At 49.1% G+C, this 15614-nt stretch overlaps 9 protein-coding genes across 9 annotated transcripts; 3 read left to right on the forward strand and 6 right to left on the reverse strand.

Annotated features, from left to right (window-relative positions):
* Positions 1 to 235: 235 nt before the first annotated feature.
* DFJ58DRAFT_191096 (uncharacterized protein) lies at positions 236 to 614 on the reverse strand. The gene has a single exon (XM_041379140.1). The coding sequence runs from the start codon at positions 569 to 571 to the stop codon at positions 362 to 364; it is 210 nt and encodes a 69-aa protein (XP_041236781.1). The 5' UTR covers positions 572 to 614; the 3' UTR covers positions 236 to 361.
* A 486-nt stretch (positions 615 to 1100) lies between these two features.
* DFJ58DRAFT_191093 (uncharacterized protein) lies at positions 1101 to 1674 on the reverse strand. The gene is made up of 2 exons (XM_041379139.1): positions 1479 to 1674; positions 1101 to 1272 (listed from the first exon to the last, which is right to left on the reverse strand). Exons 1-2 carry the CDS (start codon positions 1584 to 1586, stop codon positions 1153 to 1155), a joined length of 228 nt encoding a protein of 75 aa, XP_041236782.1. The 5' UTR covers positions 1587 to 1674; the 3' UTR covers positions 1101 to 1152.
* A 704-nt stretch (positions 1675 to 2378) lies between these two features.
* Positions 2379 to 3587, reverse strand: DFJ58DRAFT_819669 (Alpha/Beta hydrolase protein). Its single transcript, XM_041391921.1, has one exon. It carries the CDS (start codon positions 3505 to 3507, stop codon positions 2518 to 2520), a length of 990 nt encoding a protein of 329 aa, XP_041236783.1. The 5' UTR covers positions 3508 to 3587; the 3' UTR covers positions 2379 to 2517.
* Positions 3588 to 4376: 789 nt separating this feature from the next.
* On the forward strand, positions 4377 to 6914 carry DFJ58DRAFT_749936 (KRI1-like family C-terminal-domain-containing protein). Its single transcript, XM_041387703.1, has 8 exons — positions 4377 to 4602; positions 4659 to 4847; positions 4899 to 4960; positions 5014 to 5408; positions 5456 to 5674; positions 5729 to 5946; positions 5997 to 6370; positions 6424 to 6914. The coding sequence occupies exons 1-8, from the start codon at positions 4500 to 4502 to the stop codon at positions 6889 to 6891; spliced, it is 2028 nt and encodes a 675-aa protein (XP_041236784.1). The 5' UTR covers positions 4377 to 4499; the 3' UTR covers positions 6892 to 6914.
* A 79-nt stretch (positions 6915 to 6993) lies between these two features.
* Positions 6994 to 7414, forward strand: DFJ58DRAFT_719184 (uncharacterized protein; the record flags this gene model as incomplete). The annotated part of the gene is made up of 2 exons (XM_041384582.1): positions 6994 to 7336; positions 7386 to 7414. The coding sequence occupies 2 exons, from the start codon at positions 6994 to 6996 to the stop codon at positions 7412 to 7414; spliced, it is 372 nt and encodes a 123-aa protein (XP_041236785.1).
* A 201-nt stretch (positions 7415 to 7615) lies between these two features.
* On the reverse strand, positions 7616 to 8773 carry DFJ58DRAFT_191137 (uncharacterized protein). Its single transcript, XM_041379141.1, has 4 exons — positions 8559 to 8773; positions 8349 to 8503; positions 7736 to 8285; positions 7616 to 7686 (listed from the first exon to the last, which is right to left on the reverse strand). Exons 1-4 carry the CDS (start codon positions 8631 to 8633, stop codon positions 7639 to 7641), a joined length of 828 nt encoding a protein of 275 aa, XP_041236786.1. The 5' UTR covers positions 8634 to 8773; the 3' UTR covers positions 7616 to 7638.
* Positions 8774 to 9539: 766 nt separating this feature from the next.
* Positions 9540 to 11086, reverse strand: DFJ58DRAFT_191183 (uncharacterized protein). Its single transcript, XM_041379142.1, has 3 exons — positions 10801 to 11086; positions 10554 to 10732; positions 9540 to 10498 (listed from the first exon to the last, which is right to left on the reverse strand). Exons 1-3 carry the CDS (start codon positions 10882 to 10884, stop codon positions 9640 to 9642), a joined length of 1122 nt encoding a protein of 373 aa, XP_041236787.1. The 5' UTR covers positions 10885 to 11086; the 3' UTR covers positions 9540 to 9639.
* Positions 11087 to 11959: 873 nt separating this feature from the next.
* Positions 11960 to 12897, reverse strand: DFJ58DRAFT_719185 (uncharacterized protein; the record flags this gene model as incomplete). The annotated part of the gene is made up of 3 exons (XM_041384583.1): positions 11960 to 12431; positions 12481 to 12739; positions 12765 to 12897. 3 exons carry the CDS (start codon positions 12895 to 12897, stop codon positions 11960 to 11962), a joined length of 864 nt encoding a protein of 287 aa, XP_041236788.1.
* A 328-nt stretch (positions 12898 to 13225) lies between these two features.
* On the forward strand, positions 13226 to 15546 carry DFJ58DRAFT_847177 (uncharacterized protein; the record flags this gene model as incomplete). The annotated part of the gene is made up of 8 exons (XM_041393418.1): positions 13226 to 13255; positions 13313 to 13465; positions 13517 to 13615; positions 13674 to 14053; positions 14247 to 14356; positions 14550 to 14641; positions 14813 to 15220; positions 15277 to 15546. 8 exons carry the CDS (start codon positions 13226 to 13228, stop codon positions 15544 to 15546), a joined length of 1542 nt encoding a protein of 513 aa, XP_041236789.1.
* Between the last annotated feature and the right edge of the window lie 68 nt (positions 15547 to 15614).

A 15614-nucleotide genomic window follows, 5' to 3' on the forward strand; every position in this document is an offset into this window, starting at 1 on the left:
GTCTGTCACTAAACAAAGCCAATGCGGCTTAGTTGAATTCCTCGGTGAGGCTGTAAGGCGTTTACACTGCGTTTCTCTCGAGTTCTGCTATGGAATAAAATTGATTGGAAAAGCCCCTACGCAGTCTCCACTCTGTGACATGGCTGCGCAGGAGGCTCTGCGGGTACTGTGAATGGCAAGATGCATGGTCCGATTCTCTATAATTAGATGCGGCCAACCCAGCCGGTAATATTGACCAGGCTCAACATTAATATTGGCATGCATCACCATGACCTTGTGAACATTTACTCCACAGCGTCGGGTATGCTGTACAGTTACATGAAGAAAACCAGATAAGCAACGACGCCACCCCCGCATGAAATCAAGGTCTCAGTTTACCAGCAGCCTTGACAGCAGCTTCGCTTCTGTGTTCCTTGAGGTCCTCATACGTCATGATCTCACCGCAAACAAACTTGTTCTCAAAGTCCGAGCTATAAAAGTGTGAGAGAAGAGGTAAAATAAAAATAAAAAATCGGCATGCTGAATAACACCGGCCGCTTGGTATGCCTTTGTCCCCTTGCGAATCGTCCATGCACGCACTTCATCAGGTCCACAGGTAAAGTAGCGGATCAACTGTGACTCAAAAATTCGGATCAATGAACGATCAGCGACCAGAGGATGAGACCCACATCAAGACTGGAGTACCCCGCCTGTGTTATTGTTCCGAGGGCAGTCTGCGCTCCTAGTTCCTTTTGCGCCTCAACACGTTCATCGTCTGGAAGCTGCGCAAGACGCTCCTCCAGTGATACAGAGAAAGGGATGAGGGGGTCGCAGGGGTTGTAAGCGTCAATCCAGCCCTTGACAAGCCGTACCACTTGTTCTTCCTGCGAATATAGTCCTTCTCGCTAAGATTGACGAGGTAAGTGATAGGCTTGGCGGTTAGTAGGGTAGATGATAGTGGGTGTTAGCGTACGCAAAGAAGTAGCGAGTACATGGGGTCAGAGTGTCGAAAAAATATCATTAAAAGACAGGGCGTTACTCCCGCCTCAAAGAGCTGGGTTAATCGAGCTGATGCTCTTTTTCATTGCTCAAAATCGATAACGAGAATTTATTAGTTATCTGTGGAATGATGGTCAGCATGGTAAATGAAGGCCGTAGATGATGAAGAAGGAATCAGGAAAAAAATGTTATTTCAAAGGAATATTGGGGCGTTACTCCCTCCTCAACGAGCTGGGTTATCGAGCAAAGCTCTTTTTCATCGCTCAAAAGCGATAACAATAGTATCATATTTACCTGTAGGATGACAGTCAGCACGGTGGACGAAGATTGCTGTCAGCATAGTAGACGAAGATTACGACGGCAAGGAGGGAAAAAAAATGTCAAATGAATAGTGGGGCGTTACTCCCTCCTCGACGAGCTTGGTTATCGAGTAAAGGTTCTTTTCATCAGGGTACGAACCAAAATGCTGGCAAAAAAGATTTCTCAAGAACAAGACTTACCTCTTTATTATTCCACTCGTACTTCCTAACACCCTTGCCATCGACGGTAAGGACCTTATAGATTTTCTCAACTGTTGCCTGCAGCGTGAGTCCGCACCAGCTACACATCAAACATTGTTTCCAGCGAGACGCACGATTTTTTCCTTCTTAGCCTTATCCGCCAAACTGTTGTTGCCAAGCGATCGACCACTGCGCTTGAGGCCATCAAGGTGACCCACTCAATATCTATGAGACAAAGCTCGGTCTGAATGATCTCAATGTCACGGAGAGGGTCGACATCGCCCTCTACATGAATGACTTCGGCGTCATCGAAGGCACGGACCACCTAGAAGGTACCATCGACAGCGAGGACGTGAGACAAGAATGCATTTCTAAGTCCTGCACCTGTTGATGCGCCCTGAATATATGTCGGCGGAGAAATCAGGGTAGGTGGGTCATGGACGTACCGCAGTAAGACCTGCGATATCAATGCAGGTGAGGAAAGCAGGCACACGCGAGGCGGGCTTGTACAGATCGCAAAGCCAATCGAAACGCGCATCCGGCACGGGTATACGCGCTTCTTCTGGGTCGTGTGGAAAGTTGGCAGCCTTTCCCAAATCTAAGATATTTTAGACTCGGATGCGTGACTGCATAAGGCCGGTGTCGGATAGAACATTACGTACCGAGCAATGCTCTCGTTATGGTCAGCCTTTGCGTCGGTTATGAAATCCATGCTAGACTGCCTGTATAGTGGGTGGCGCTCAGGAGTGTTTGTGGTAGGTTGAAGTACGTCTGGTGAAGTATAGTTGCGCTCGAATCTGCCGGACGATGCACATTGCCGCTCCTCTATTGCTCTTGCACGGGCCAGGATGTCTGCTGAAGTATCGTTGTGCTCAGCACATTTACTTAAATCTACCGGACGTAACTTACACACCAGCTTCAGCCAAGATCACGTCGTCACCGTTAGCTCACATATGTATGTAGATAATTTCTCGATGCTCCATCCCCTTTGGAAGAACCTCCCGAAGATGTCTCGTGAACAGTGTTGTGGTACAATTGACTATTGCTCGTCAACTAGAAACTCTGCCCATACCTCATCCATGTGGTATAAAATACTCATATGCCCCCCATCAACGTGTTTGATCCGCGCATTCTTATAATTAGCAGCAAGATAGTATGCGTAAGCCACCGGAGACATGTGATCGTCCTTGCTTGCTGTAAGCAGGATAGGGGAACGAGAATGTTCTTCGTCCAATGCGTCAGGCCGGAAACCCCAATCCGAGTGCAGAAGGGGTGATGTTAGTATAAAGCCTGCCCAAGACTTGGAGATGCTTTTCATGGTATTCTTAGCCATTCTCCGCACCGTATCCTCTGGTACCATCCCGCGTTCCTCACTCCACTTCGCAAACTCCTCCTGCTCCGCCTGATCCATGATGTCAAAAACAGTTTCCCGCAACAATGCCTCTGCGCCTTCTATGGTTGCCAACTTTCTCGCCAGTACGAATTTCATCAGATGAGTGAGAAGGTTGAATGGTATGTAATACGCGATGGGGCCAGGTAGGATATAATGCGTCCACGTCATGTGTTTGGCGTAATCTTTGTGGTACCGAAAGGGGCTGAACGCACCCAACAACAACATGCCTGATATGCACCGGCCGAATGGGAACTTGTCATACGGTGCACCATACAATATCTGTGCAGGCACTGTACCGAACGAGCCCCCTGCAAGGTATAGTTTGATGTCACGGTCGTTGGAATCCGGATACAGGTGGGACAATAGCGCGGTCATGTCGCTTGTGAGGCAGTCGCGGTATGGTATCGACGGGGGAGGAGGAGATGTGTTGCCCCATCCAGGCAGGGTGGGCGTGATGAAATGAACATTCTTGCTCAGAAGGACACGAGATATCTGGGACGCATCCCCGATAGTGAAGAGACCATGCATGTAAAGAACGACTGTCTTGCTGGATAGATTTCCTGCTTCTGCGTATGCCAAGGTACGCCCATCTGGCAGAGGAAGAAATCTCTCCTCAGAGCTTATGTCTGTGGACATGAATTAAAGATGGTGGTGCTGACGGACATCGCAGCCTGACAACCAGTATTTATGCCTGTCAGCAGGCCGCCGGTGTAAATCGGAAAAGGAAACACTCCCCCCCGCAGCACAGGGAGGACAGGTGCCAGGCCCAGGTATTTCGATGAATAAAGCCAATACGCAGCGAACGTACAGAGCAGAGCTGCGCATGTCCTTCTCATGGGCCGCAGTTAGCCATTTCTAGGGAAACGAAACAGTTTTCAGCGCTAGCTGCGAGTCACAAATTTTAAATCAATGAAGTAACCAGGTCGTTCTGAAATTCTTGCGGCCTTGTGAAGGAACAAACTTTATCTGCGACGTGCGTCAAGCCAAGCAAAGTAGCTACAAGCGATCGTGGTAAAAGTCGGCTTGTTCTACTAGCCACGAGCTGTACGTCACAAAGTTGAGCATGCCGTCCTGCTACAAGATGACACATTCATATCTGTGACACGACTCTTGCGAGACCGTCTGTTGAGCCAAAGAAAGTGTCAGTGCGAAACTAACAGTGACAACTTATAAGTATCCGAGTCCGTACCGTACCGGACCGCGATGGCTTTCTCACCTTACCTAAGCGAGCAGTGCCACCGGTGTGGTACGTGAAGTGGAAGGGCGGCAGACGTGGTGGCAGAGAGCATCTGGAAGGCGGGAGTGTTAGCACGAAATCAAGTAGGGACTGTCATAGATAGGTTTTGAAATGCCAGGATGCGTCATGCGCGTCAAAACTGCAAGCAAGACGCGGTGTGGAACATGTTTGTTGAACTATAAACACTTTGCCCCGTTTGGGCGTTAGCGACGCTTGGCGCCAGACTGTAAATTTCCCACGTAGGACTGTCAATCTTTTGGCTGGCAGGCTTTGCCATAACTTGAAGTTCAGAGAGATCTGTTGTATCACGTGCGGCGTGAATTATTAGATTGCTCTCACTCAGACTGAGTCTCAGCTGCAGCACGTAGACTCAGAATTCTAAGTCCATCTCATGCTTTCCGACTCCGACACCGAAGATATCCAAACCCTCACCATCAATGAACACTACGCAAAAGCCTTCGAATACAAAAAAGAGCGCGAGGAGCTCGCAAAATGTACGTCCAAACATTCCTGACAGTCTGACGAGATCCAACTAAAACGTGACCAACAGTAAAAGAAAAATACGGGTCCGATTTTGAAGACGGTGCGGACGATGAGACAGATTCAGAGGATGCGGAATCCGAAGATGAGGACGGGGAGGAACTCACGCCTGCAATGGATGCAGCCATCCTGAGGACGCTAGCAAGAATCAAGAAAAAGGACCCGGCCATCTACAACGCCGAGAATACTATCTTCGAAGGTACAGTAAACCGTGTCTGTCCTCAACTACGCCAATTCTGATACTTGTTAGAGGAGCAGGAGCGCACCACTGTTCGTGCTCCCCAGGTGCGAGAACGAACAACCAAGAATAAAGTGGGTATTCGGATCACGAATACGACCTTAAACTCAGTCTCTCTCGTTCATAGTCAAAACCTCTCACTTTCCGACAAGCAACTCTCGCATCCGCTCTCGAAGCCAACTCCTCCCGTTCGCCGACTCCAGAACCACACATACCCACATACACCGAGGAGCAGCGTCAACTGCGTGACGAAACACGTACCGCATTCCATGCTGCTGCTGCTGAAAGCGATGACGATGAATTAATTGTCCCGCGAGAGAAAACCAAGGACGAGCTCGAGGATGAAGAACAGGAATACAAAGAATACTTGAAGCATGCGGTCGGTATGGACCTCGAGAGTCTCATAGAGGCCGAGAACGTTGAACAAGGCGCCAATGAAAAAAAGAAGAGCAAGACGAAGAAAAGCGGTAACGAGGCGAAGGGAATGTCCAAAAAAGAAGCCGATCAGGAGTTCCTCGTAAGGTCAGTCGTGTTTCTGCATGAGTCGAGTCACTGCTAAACCCCCTCAGTTATATTCTCAATCGTGGATGGATCGACAAATCAGCAAAACGACTACCCACGTATAATGACATTGTGGGCAAAGCCAAAGACTCCGCGGCTGAATCAGATCAAGGTAGTGTCGCGGTCGAACAACAGGGTGCATATGAGCACAGCATAGAAGACGACGACGAATTCGAAGAGATCGCCGACGCTTTCGAGACTTCCTACAACTTCCGTTTCGAAGAACCGTAAGTACCGTCGCGTTGTCCACTTCATCCTACTTTACGCCTTTCTCCTACCAGGGACGCAGCTACTATCAAATCCTTTCCACGAAATATCGCCTCTACAGTGCGTCGGGTTGACACGACTCGCAAAGAGGGCCGTGAACGGAAGAAGCGGCGCCAGGAAGAAGAGCTCGAGAAAAAGCATGAGGAGGTGAAAAGGTTGAAAGCCTTAAAAATGAAGGAAGTTCGCCGGAAACTCGAGCGCATCGGGCGCGAAGGTGGTGTCAATGCTGAAGGTTCGTTATACTTGTTACCTCATTCTTATTTTGACGCTAAAACCATGTAGCCTTCGAGGAGTTCGACCTCGATGCGGACTGGGATCCCGAAGCACATGATGTGCAAATGGCGGGACTCTACCACGATGGCGAAGACTCTGATATTGACGCTGATCAAGAGAAGCCCGTCTGGGACGACGACGTCAACATCGACGACATTATACCTTCCCAGCCCGCCGAATCCTCGTCGTCTTCGAAAAAGAAGAAGAAAAAGAAGAAAAAGAAAGACAATGACGACGACGACGAAGGAGTGGATATCAATACTATGGATGCAGATGTTGTGCGCGAGTACGATGAAGAAGAATGGGATGGCACTGAGGAGATGAGGAAGCGCAAGCTTGATGAGTACATGGATGAAGTTTATGGGCTCGACTTTAACGACATGGTGGGTTTCGTCGTGTCAGCTTTCTAGAAATTCGCATTCACGTTTTGTCGCAGGTCGCAGGAATACCTACACGTTTCAAATACACTACGACTGCACCGCAGACGTTCGCACTCACCCCTACCGAGATCCTCATGGCCACAAACAAGGAACTCAATCAATACGTGAGCGTGAAGCGCTATGCACCGTATCGCGCGGAGAAGTGGGACCGTAACCGCGGAGAACGCCTCACGGAGTTCAGGGAGAATTTGAAACAACGAGTAGGGGCCACCAGGACAAGCCACAGAAGCGAGGATCCGACACCGAAAAAAACGGCTGGGGAAGAAGGAGCGACAGAAAATGAAAGCAGCAGCAGCGTAGTATTCGAGGAGGATTTAACTACTGGCGTACCCAAGGGAGTTACTAGTGAAAAGTCGCAAACCACTTGCCCGCATCATGATCAGACTCGTATCAAACCCTGTCTGCTATACTATAAGCTGACCGTTTTGCGCATGCGTGGACCGTCGTCAACAATAGCTGCTTGAGATCCTTCTTGAACGTGTTTGTCTCCATAAAATGTACTTACATCGTGCATGCCAGGGACAACGGTGCGGCATCTGCCGTGGTGCACTCATTTCTCTGCCATCATGTCCGGTACTCAGTATATCCCTCACATACTATACTCAACCGCTTTGACCTCAATTTCCATGCACTTGCTGTGGCAGCGAAAAACAGCTGACGAAGACCGAGCGAGATTCAAAGCTCAAACTTCCATTCTGCAAGACCTCATCGAGCAACTTCGTTCGGGAAAGTCAATATCCGACGAAGAAGTAACGAAGTCGCGTAATCTTGCGCGTATACACGGAGAGGGGAAACAGCCGCTCGACAAGGAAAGAACTAACATTGGATGGATGGACGTGTTATGGGGCCGAAAAACGCCTGCAGACCTTGGTGTTAGTGACGAATGGGAACGAAAAGATCTGGAGCAAAGTGAGTCGCTCCTGCTGTCACACAGCATCCAGCTGACTGGTCCGCAAAGTACGGAAAGAAATCGAAGCAGAGCATTGATACATTTTCCGAACTTCTTGCTTGGTGAGTATCGTCCAAGTGTCTTCTACCTGTACATGCAATATACACGGGCCAATAAATTTACAGTGTATGTGCCTACACGAACCAAGATGAAATATCGTGCGATTACTTTCTCCTGCGAGCGCATATTCTTATACCTGCGGATGATCGTATTGTGAATCAACGAGAGAAGCCTAGTGTCAAAAAACGTCTTGCAGCGTACCCTAGGAGGAGGGGGCTCCGGGCGTCCTTCCATTTGCGTGCTGACCATTCTGGGCAGACTCAGTAAACGCAGAGTTTGAACGTACGACAGCCACTCACCGTGTTGGAGGTGCCATTTGCGTTGGCATTCTTCTTCTTCTTTCCCGCGGGATTCTGCAATGTCGGAACCGAGCTTCCCGTGGTGTCATTAACTCCACCTGCGGGACCTCCATTAGCGGCAGTCTCTGGTAGCTCAGTCGTCGTTGAGGCGCTGGTTGCGTGGGGGAGATCAAAAATCTCGCATATGAATCTTCTGACGTCTTCATCCCCGGCGTGCGCACTCGTTGGAGAACGGCATCCATCCTCTGCCGCCTTCTGCAATGCTCTTTCCCTCACCATGGTGAGCTTGAGAATCGTTTTCATGTCAAGCTTTGCAGCTTCTGAAAGAGGAGGGAGGGTGGGACTCTTTGCCAATGTCGAGTATGATGGTATTAGAAGTTGGGCATCGATCCTGAAGTCGGAATAGATCTTGATCTTGTCGATAGGTTGTAGGTCGAGTTTCTCGAGCTGACGGACGACCAGCTTCCGCACCTTACCGAAGCCCCACCGCGTTGCAAGCCCTAAGATCACCAGCCACTTCTCAAGTGGCTGGTTTTCGTATTCGAAGTCTCTAGAAGGCCACAGATTTCAGTAACGACGTCAATGAGCATTGCGTGGGTGCGCTACGACTCACTCGTCGTAGAACACCCACAGGAAGTGGGCAAAATCTTCAGGTTTGACATCCAATGTATAAGGCTTGGTGTTAGCACTATCGGAAAATATTTCTCTGAAAGAGCTTGGTTCGCGCTCGAAGAAATAACGATGTACTTTGAAAAGCACGTTTTGCGCCTGGATGAAGAGAAAATTAAATCATTCATCAGCGCTTCATACCCAAGGGCCTCACTAAAAATTGAGTGTCCCCTGTGGGGATGAAGTATTGAGGATGATTGATAATTTGTGAAAAGCCGGTGTCTGACATATTGAAAGTGTTGAGTAGGAAATTGATGATCGTGGGGTAAAGAGTGCTGGTATGCCGTCTGATTCAATTGTCGTTTATACTTATCTGCTTTTCAAGCGCTGGTGACGCATCGAACATCAATGCATCACTGCTAGGCCGCCATGAGACATCAGATTGCTCGTTATAGTTTCATCCCGCAGTCCTAGCGACTGCCGACGTAATGATATTGTGTGGCCTCGCCTACAGGAACGACAAAGTACATGTGTTATGTACAATAAGAGTACAAGGGATGCCCGCACGGATCTCTGTTGCCGGAGAAGCCAAGGCTTCAGATCACCCGAAATTTAGTAATGAGGGGCGAACCGAGCCCACGAGGCTCCTCGAGGCAACAAGATATACTTACGGAATGTTCTGGCCGCACCAAAAGATCCACGATCAAGGACCGACCATTCAATTAGTCCGCCACCGAGCACACACAATTGTCTCCCTCACGCGCGTGGATCATTTGCTGATCAAGACGTTTTTGATACAAATAAAGAAACATTGACTCGAGGAATGGCAGACAATGGAAACGACAGAACTTGAGAGTCAGTCTTTTTGAAATGGAAACGGAGGAAATTGCCAAGCGCCAACATTCTACTCTCCAACTTGTGGAACTTAATTTTGCTTCTTGCCCTTGGTTGCGCCTCCCCCACGCCCGTTACGCTTCCCTCCGTTGCGACCGCCTTAGATGAAATTGATTTGTGAGATGTACATCGTACTGATATTACCGCCATGCTCACCTCGCCCGCCGCCGCGTGTACTTTCGCTATCGGACTGCACACTAGAGGGGTCAATGTCCTTGGTTTGACTTTCATCCTTCTCAGCATCATTTTCGTGGTCGATAGTTTTATTCTCATCGTGACTCTTAACATCAATGGGTGTTGATACAACAAGCTCAACGGTAGGGGTGACAACGGTGGTGGAACTATGAGAACCAGCTTTTTCCTCCTTTGGGCCCTCCTGCGATACCAACAATGAGCCGTAGTCAGAAAAATATAAGCACAGGACTCGCCACTGATGAAGGCTCACCCGTTCCGTTTGGTTTGTAGGAGCCAGCCTGGAATGGTTCGGTAGAGGGGAATACAGTGGAAGAAGTGTTCGTCTGCTCAGGCACTTTGGCTTTCTCCGGCGGCGAGGGCTTGTTCTCATGCACTGAGGCAGCCGACTTCGGACCAGCATTTTGCGACGAAAAAACGGGTGTATTTGTGGAAGAAGCCGAAGAAGTGGATGGCGATTCCTGGGCAGTGCCGTACGTCTGCGTGGAGTCGACGGAGGAACGAACAGTCGGGTCGGAATTGGAAGAACCGTTGGGACGGATTGAGGAGCCGCCATTGAGTTTGGCTGCCGTCGACCCGTTGGCTTTGGTTCCGTTGACTTTCGTGTTGCCTGTGGAGGCCGAGCCATTGGTGTAGGTAGATGAAGTACTGGTCTGCGGAATCGGCGATGTTGGTCGCGACGTTATTCCGAAAACCTCCTTGACCATGGACTCCATTTCACTGTCATCGAAATCGTGATACGAAGGCGAGCGGATTCCACTCTCAGCAGCGCGCTGGCGAGCCCGCTCGCGAGCGTCTGCGACACGGAGAACGGTCTCCATCCCAAGCTTTATACCCTCAGTAAATGTCAAAGGTTTGTCCCTCTTGCAGATCGCGATGTACGCTGGGATGAGGGAGAGCTTGTTGATACTGTACTCGTGATAGATTGCGATCTTGTCAACGGGTTCTATCGAAATTTTCTCGAGTTCACGCACAGTGAGCTCCTTGACATTGCAGAAACTCCACCGGTTGGCGAGGTGTAGGATACTCAGCCACGTCTCAAGAGGCGCCTCATAGAGCGAATATTTTCTATTCACGACTGTCAGGATGTCTGGTTTGAGCAAATTAAATGAAGTTGACATACGGGTTGTAGAAGACCCAGAGGAAACGTGCAAAGTCTTCGCTCTTGACGTCGTCCAAGGTATAGGCATTGTTGTCCGATGAGCCGCGCTCCTCGCCTTCAGATGACTGGAACTTCTGGCGGAAGAACAGCGATTCGCGTTCGAAGAAGTGACTGTGTATACGATAGAGATGATTTTCGACCTGCGAAATTCGAAGTTCCATCCATCAATCCGAGGCGTTGAGTATCATAACGACCGTTAGACACTCACCAGTACGGTCATATCACCACCACGTATATAATAATCCTTGTGATGGATGACACGAGCCAATCCGTGCTCTGATGAGTTGACCATGAGTGACTTTACCTGAGAGATGAGAGAGGGAGGAGGAAGGTGGAAGGGCTTGGGTTCAAGAGGAAATTTTCGAAGGAAGTCAAGATATACGTTTCTTGAATCCAGGTCCAGTGTTAATTATCAGATCAACTACACGTGTTCTGCGCGTGTCGTCCATTGTTCCCTCGTCCTTTTATTCCTATCCAATTGCTTAGCCTGAAAATCGATTGCGTAAATATCATCGTTGTCCATTGTCCGACGATGTTGTCCAAATATTGATGTTTGGGAGTCGCTTGCGCTATTGCACCACAATGATGTCAAATAAACACCGCTGAGTTACGTGCGATGTCGGGAAGCAGCGCGCTGCAGGTGAGTTGGATGACATCCCAGGGACCCGATGTTTTGAACTGAAATTTTCTCAAGAGCATGAGCGCTCCGCGGGAAGCTCTGTCAATTTCACATCAAATCAACACAGGATTCGTGATACACGCAACTTGCGGATCAATCCTCAGCGCTCAATTTCGAGGTTCCTGCCAGTCAGACTGCAAAATTTGCCTCAAGGCAAGCTGTGATGACTCGGATGCACCACAAGGATGACACAGGAACTGCATTCCAGCTGGGCTTTTTCGTACGTGAAATGTCATGTGGGGCGTACGCAGTTCATACGACCCACCTTTAGGCAACACGAGGTCAATGCATAATAGATAAGGCCGCAGGTGTACGTCAAGGATTATCCATCATGCATCTTAAACCCCATGGCTCCGCATGATGTTATCCATTCATCGCGTTTCGGGCAGCCGCAGCAGCTCGCTTGTTCTCGCGGTGAATCAGTGAGTCATAAAGCAGGAGGCTATGTTGCGTCACTGATTCTAGGCTGCTATTGAGTCTAAATACGCGGAGCATCTGTGTGGACGCAACGGGCCGAAATTTAGAGACTCTGAGTATTGCGGATCTATGCTTGTTAAACCATGCGGGCATGCCAGAAGGAGTAGACGAGCACTGGGCTGATCTGAGGTCATAGAGGACCGATCCAAAGACCCCGGACGATCCAATAGATTTCCCCAATACTCAGTTATGCATGACTATGGTATCAGTGCTAGTCTGCTGCTCGAATGATTGCTCGAAAGTGGTAAAAGTATCCTTCCCGAGGAATGGCGAATACTACACGATCAAACGAATGCCGGTATCGCGCACCTTTCACCGTCAATAACTCTGCCCAGATCTTCGCAACAACTTTGATATCGTTTTGGAATACCCCCGTTCCAAAACTGCCCAAGACGATGTTCTTAGCACCCTGCTGTTCAAACAAGAACAAAATGCGCGCCATCCTTTCTTTCATGACAGATTCGATGGGCTCCTCGATCTCCGCAAGCTCTGACTTATCTCCGATCTTCTTCCTCACATCGCCAGCATTTACAGCTGCGCTTGTTAGGACATCGACTTCAAAAGGCGACGCCCAATTCCCTGCATCATCCTTCAAGATCACGACAGAAGGTGTGTATACCATTGCGTGATGATAAAACCCTCTGTTTCTATCATGGGTATGTAGTTGGTAGAAGCGCTGCGCGCTGTCCAGTCATTAGAGAGGGATAAAGCGTAGATGATCGGGCTATAGACTCCTCTTGAGCTTGTGCCCCATTCAAGAAACCGCCTCCAGGTCGTGTAGCAGATGCAAAGTTCAAGATTGCTATTCGGCCGAAGCTCGTGGAACGAGATGAAATGGTATTGAACAACAATCTGGCACCATCAAGTGTCGAAATCTCGAGGATAGACACCTCAGATTTCGCTGTGGGATTACGTGGTGGGTCACTGGTGGACCAGGTGGACAACAAATAATCTGGAGCATAGTAGCGGGTGTTATGATTGGAGAAGTTGACTTTGGCAGCGAGATCATAGGAAACAGTTGGCGATGGTGACTGTGCCATTCTCAATCGCGTCCATCGTGCTCTGCGCGATTTCTTGAAGTCGATTGCGCCGATCTCCACCATTGCGATGACCGGCTTTTGGAAATGCAAGCTTTGTTTGAACGCTCATCGCAGTTATTACTTAGAAAGTGTATGACGGTCTCCTATTCAAAACTTTTTTCATCTTTGCCTTCCATTTTTGGGGTGACCGGCCGATGACCGGTATGTTCAGCAAATATTTTTAATTGTCCCCCCACGACACCTGCTGAGGATGACTTCCGTGTCAGGTCCGAGCATCGGGCTTAACGATGCTCTCGACTTTTCACAATGAGGTACAAGGCTGTTTATATGCATCTAGGTCCGACACATAAACGCCGTCGTAATTTGCCTACTACCATCATCACTCTCACGTTTCAGATTCAAACGCACCTCAGGCCACGTACGAGACAAATCTCAACATGCTGTCATCCCTTGAACCCCTGGAGGAGGTAAGCATACCCTTATATATTGTAGTAAGGCCACACAGTTAAGCTAAATTCGTGCAGAGATTCAGACAGGTAGAAGAAGAAAGTGAGAGGAGGGCCATGCAAGAACAAGAAATGTCGGCAAATGAGCTAGTTGGCCCTGATTTAGTCGGTTCAAGCAGGCGGGGACACCAACGGAAGAGGAGCTCTGTGTCGGTTTCACGATTCGGCCAGGTACGGGTTATTCGCCTACTATGTGGACCATGCATAATTCAACCTCAATAGCCTTCAAACAACAATAGCGCAAGTAGTTCCACTTCACCCACACCTTCACTACTTGCTACTGTTGCCCACAAGTCGACATTCTATCATTCATTAGCAAACGTAAGTGACCTTTTGTTTGTGCCTGCTATTAGGAGCATTTCCTGATCGGAATTTTCAGCCCAGAAGCATGGACTCCTTCATTTCCGAAGGCTCAGAAGAGGAATCTCACCATTTAGAAGACGACCAGCAGGTGACACAAGTCGAACAAATACATGGCCGTCAGCCTTTCCAAAAGACAGTTGAAGCCATACTACCCCGACGTATGTCTCGGTCGCGCTCATCAAACGTACTCTCGCCGAGCACGCACCTGGTCATTGACGTCTCTGTCGAAAAGGCAACAGTGGATGCTGGATACGCGCGCTCTGAGGAGATTCACACCACCACCATCCACGCAACCAAAGCAGGAGAGCCACGCCCTAGAACGTCTCGGAGTATTAACTGCACTTGGCGCCAAGCCACTGTCAAATGGGCTAGTAGAACGGGCGAAATGTTTCGCTCGTAAATTCGGGCGGAAGAAAAAGCCCGAATCTGGATGAGATGAAGTGGATGTTGTGCGCCCAGCTCTTGAGCGCTCTAGCTGTCAAGGAGACTTCGGAATGTAATGGACCTAGTTTGATGATCCGAGCAGTTGCTATGCTTCATCGGGGACTAATGATAACCTTGAATTGCTCATTACAAAAACTTGCATCAGATTTTCTTTCGCGTACACGTACATCCATGCAGGATATGATTTCATGAATGGATTGAGCCAATCATCATTCAGTCGCCTTTGCTCCGCTGACAATTATATTGGTTCTTCACGTGAGTTCAGTTTCGTGATTTACGTGCTTCGAGATCGATTCCCTTCCAATTCTGAATTTATAATTAGATCGAATCGTGCGTCACCGGGGCATGCAAGAGCATAATTCCGTGCGCTCATAAAAGCAAAGCAACATGATAGGCGCCAAGGATTCTTGTACTCGCAATCACCTTTCTATCATTTTCCTGGGATCAGCGCCAAATGAGCTGCGTTCGTACTTCAAGTCCATCAAATATGCACGTATCATCCCACAGACGTATTGTGGACAAATGCACCCCACGGGACAAGTACGCGAGGACGCACGTACCTCTAAAGAATTCATTCATCTCAAGCTCTGATGATTTGAGTGTAAAGACTGTGGGTCTGCTGAAACTTATCCCAGTTGTCCTGTATTGATTAGATCCTGCAGCCAAGCCCACCTTGGGTCCACGCGTATAACTCACGACAACGATCAGCAGTCTTCCGCAGATACACAAGGCTGGAAGCATCTGCCAACTCCCATCCGACCAACCTTCCGCCCGCGTGATTACGCATCACCGCCCACTGCGGATGATGTCTCCTCCGAGACCCACACGAACACTTTCAAAGTCCTACACCGCTCGTTACATAACCTTGATTTTGATCCATCTTGCCTTGATCGCCTCGATGAACAGCTTCTCCTTTCGCCTACTGAGTCATTTGTCGACGTATGTTACTCTGAAGCTGTTCACGACAACGATATTCCTGTTCCTAAGCTCCAACCCATCCAACCTCGTGTACGTAAAGGCACGAGGCTATATGACCGTACAGCTGCCACTGATGAAGACCCTTTCCACGATTGGGATGAAAATTACTCCGTCAAATTCAAGAAGGGTCGCAAAAAACCAGTGAGTCCTTTCCCACTTGTCATGCGACTCCTACTGATTCCTGAATGTTCGCGCAGTTGCCCTCACCTCCGCTCCCACAACTGCCCGAAGCATCACCTCCCAGAACGAGTCACCAGGACTCGATGCTCGCTCTTCTGGAGTCACATATCCTATATCACAATCCCAACGAATCTGTTCACTTTTTCCCAGTTTCTACGCAACGCTACAGTGGGGAATCGCGAAAATCCTCTCTCGAAGCTCCCTCCGTCACCTCCGTGGGGTCGAATGGCAGATTCAGACGCATTTCTGATGCACTGACCGGCCGTTCTCGGAGACCCACTGCTTAAAACCCCGCCGGCTTCATGAATGTAAAACCATCATTTCAGCTTTTTTTTGATCACTCGACACAAGCGGC

Source organism: Suillus subalutaceus, assembly GCF_016647625.1.
Source record: "Suillus subalutaceus strain FC151 chromosome Unknown DFJ58scaffold_205, whole genome shotgun sequence".
NCBI lineage: Eukaryota > Fungi > Basidiomycota > Agaricomycetes > Boletales > Suillaceae > Suillus > Suillus subalutaceus.

Coding starts and splice junctions, on each gene's coding strand:
- DFJ58DRAFT_191096 (XM_041379140.1), bottom strand. CDS start 571: ATGGACGATTCGCAAGGGGACAAAGGCATACCAAGCGGCCGGTGTTAT.
- DFJ58DRAFT_191093 (XM_041379139.1), bottom strand. CDS start 1,586: ATGTGTAGCTGGTGCGGACTCACGCTGCAGGCAACAGTTGAGAAAATC. Junction 1,273..1,478: donor ACGAGTGGAATAATAAAGAG/GTAAGTCTTGTT, acceptor GTCATCCTACAG/GTAAATATGATACTATTGTT.
- DFJ58DRAFT_819669 (XM_041391921.1), bottom strand. CDS start 3,507: ATGTCCACAGACATAAGCTCTGAGGAGAGATTTCTTCCTCTGCCAGAT.
- DFJ58DRAFT_749936 (XM_041387703.1), top strand. CDS start 4,500: ATGCTTTCCGACTCCGACACCGAAGATATCCAAACCCTCACCATCAAT. Junction 4,603..4,658: donor GCGCGAGGAGCTCGCAAAAT/GTACGTCCAAAC, acceptor CGTGACCAACAG/TAAAAGAAAAATACGGGTCC. Junction 6,371..6,423: donor GGCTCGACTTTAACGACATG/GTGGGTTTCGTC, acceptor GTTTTGTCGCAG/GTCGCAGGAATACCTACACG.
- DFJ58DRAFT_191137 (XM_041379141.1), bottom strand. CDS start 8,633: ATGTCAGACACCGGCTTTTCACAAATTATCAATCATCCTCAATACTTC. Junction 8,504..8,558: donor CAGGGGACACTCAATTTTTA/GTGAGGCCCTTG, acceptor CTCTTCATCCAG/GCGCAAAACGTGCTTTTCAA. Junction 7,687..7,735: donor CAAATGGCACCTCCAACACG/GTGAGTGGCTGT, acceptor GAGTCTGCCCAG/AATGGTCAGCACGCAAATGG.
- DFJ58DRAFT_191183 (XM_041379142.1), bottom strand. CDS start 10,884: ATGGTCAACTCATCAGAGCACGGATTGGCTCGTGTCATCCATCACAAG. Junction 10,733..10,800: donor GTGGTGATATGACCGTACTG/GTGAGTGTCTAA, acceptor CGAATTTCGCAG/GTCGAAAATCATCTCTATCG. Junction 10,499..10,553: donor CTCTGGGTCTTCTACAACCC/GTATGTCAACTT, acceptor AGTCGTGAATAG/AAAATATTCGCTCTATGAGG.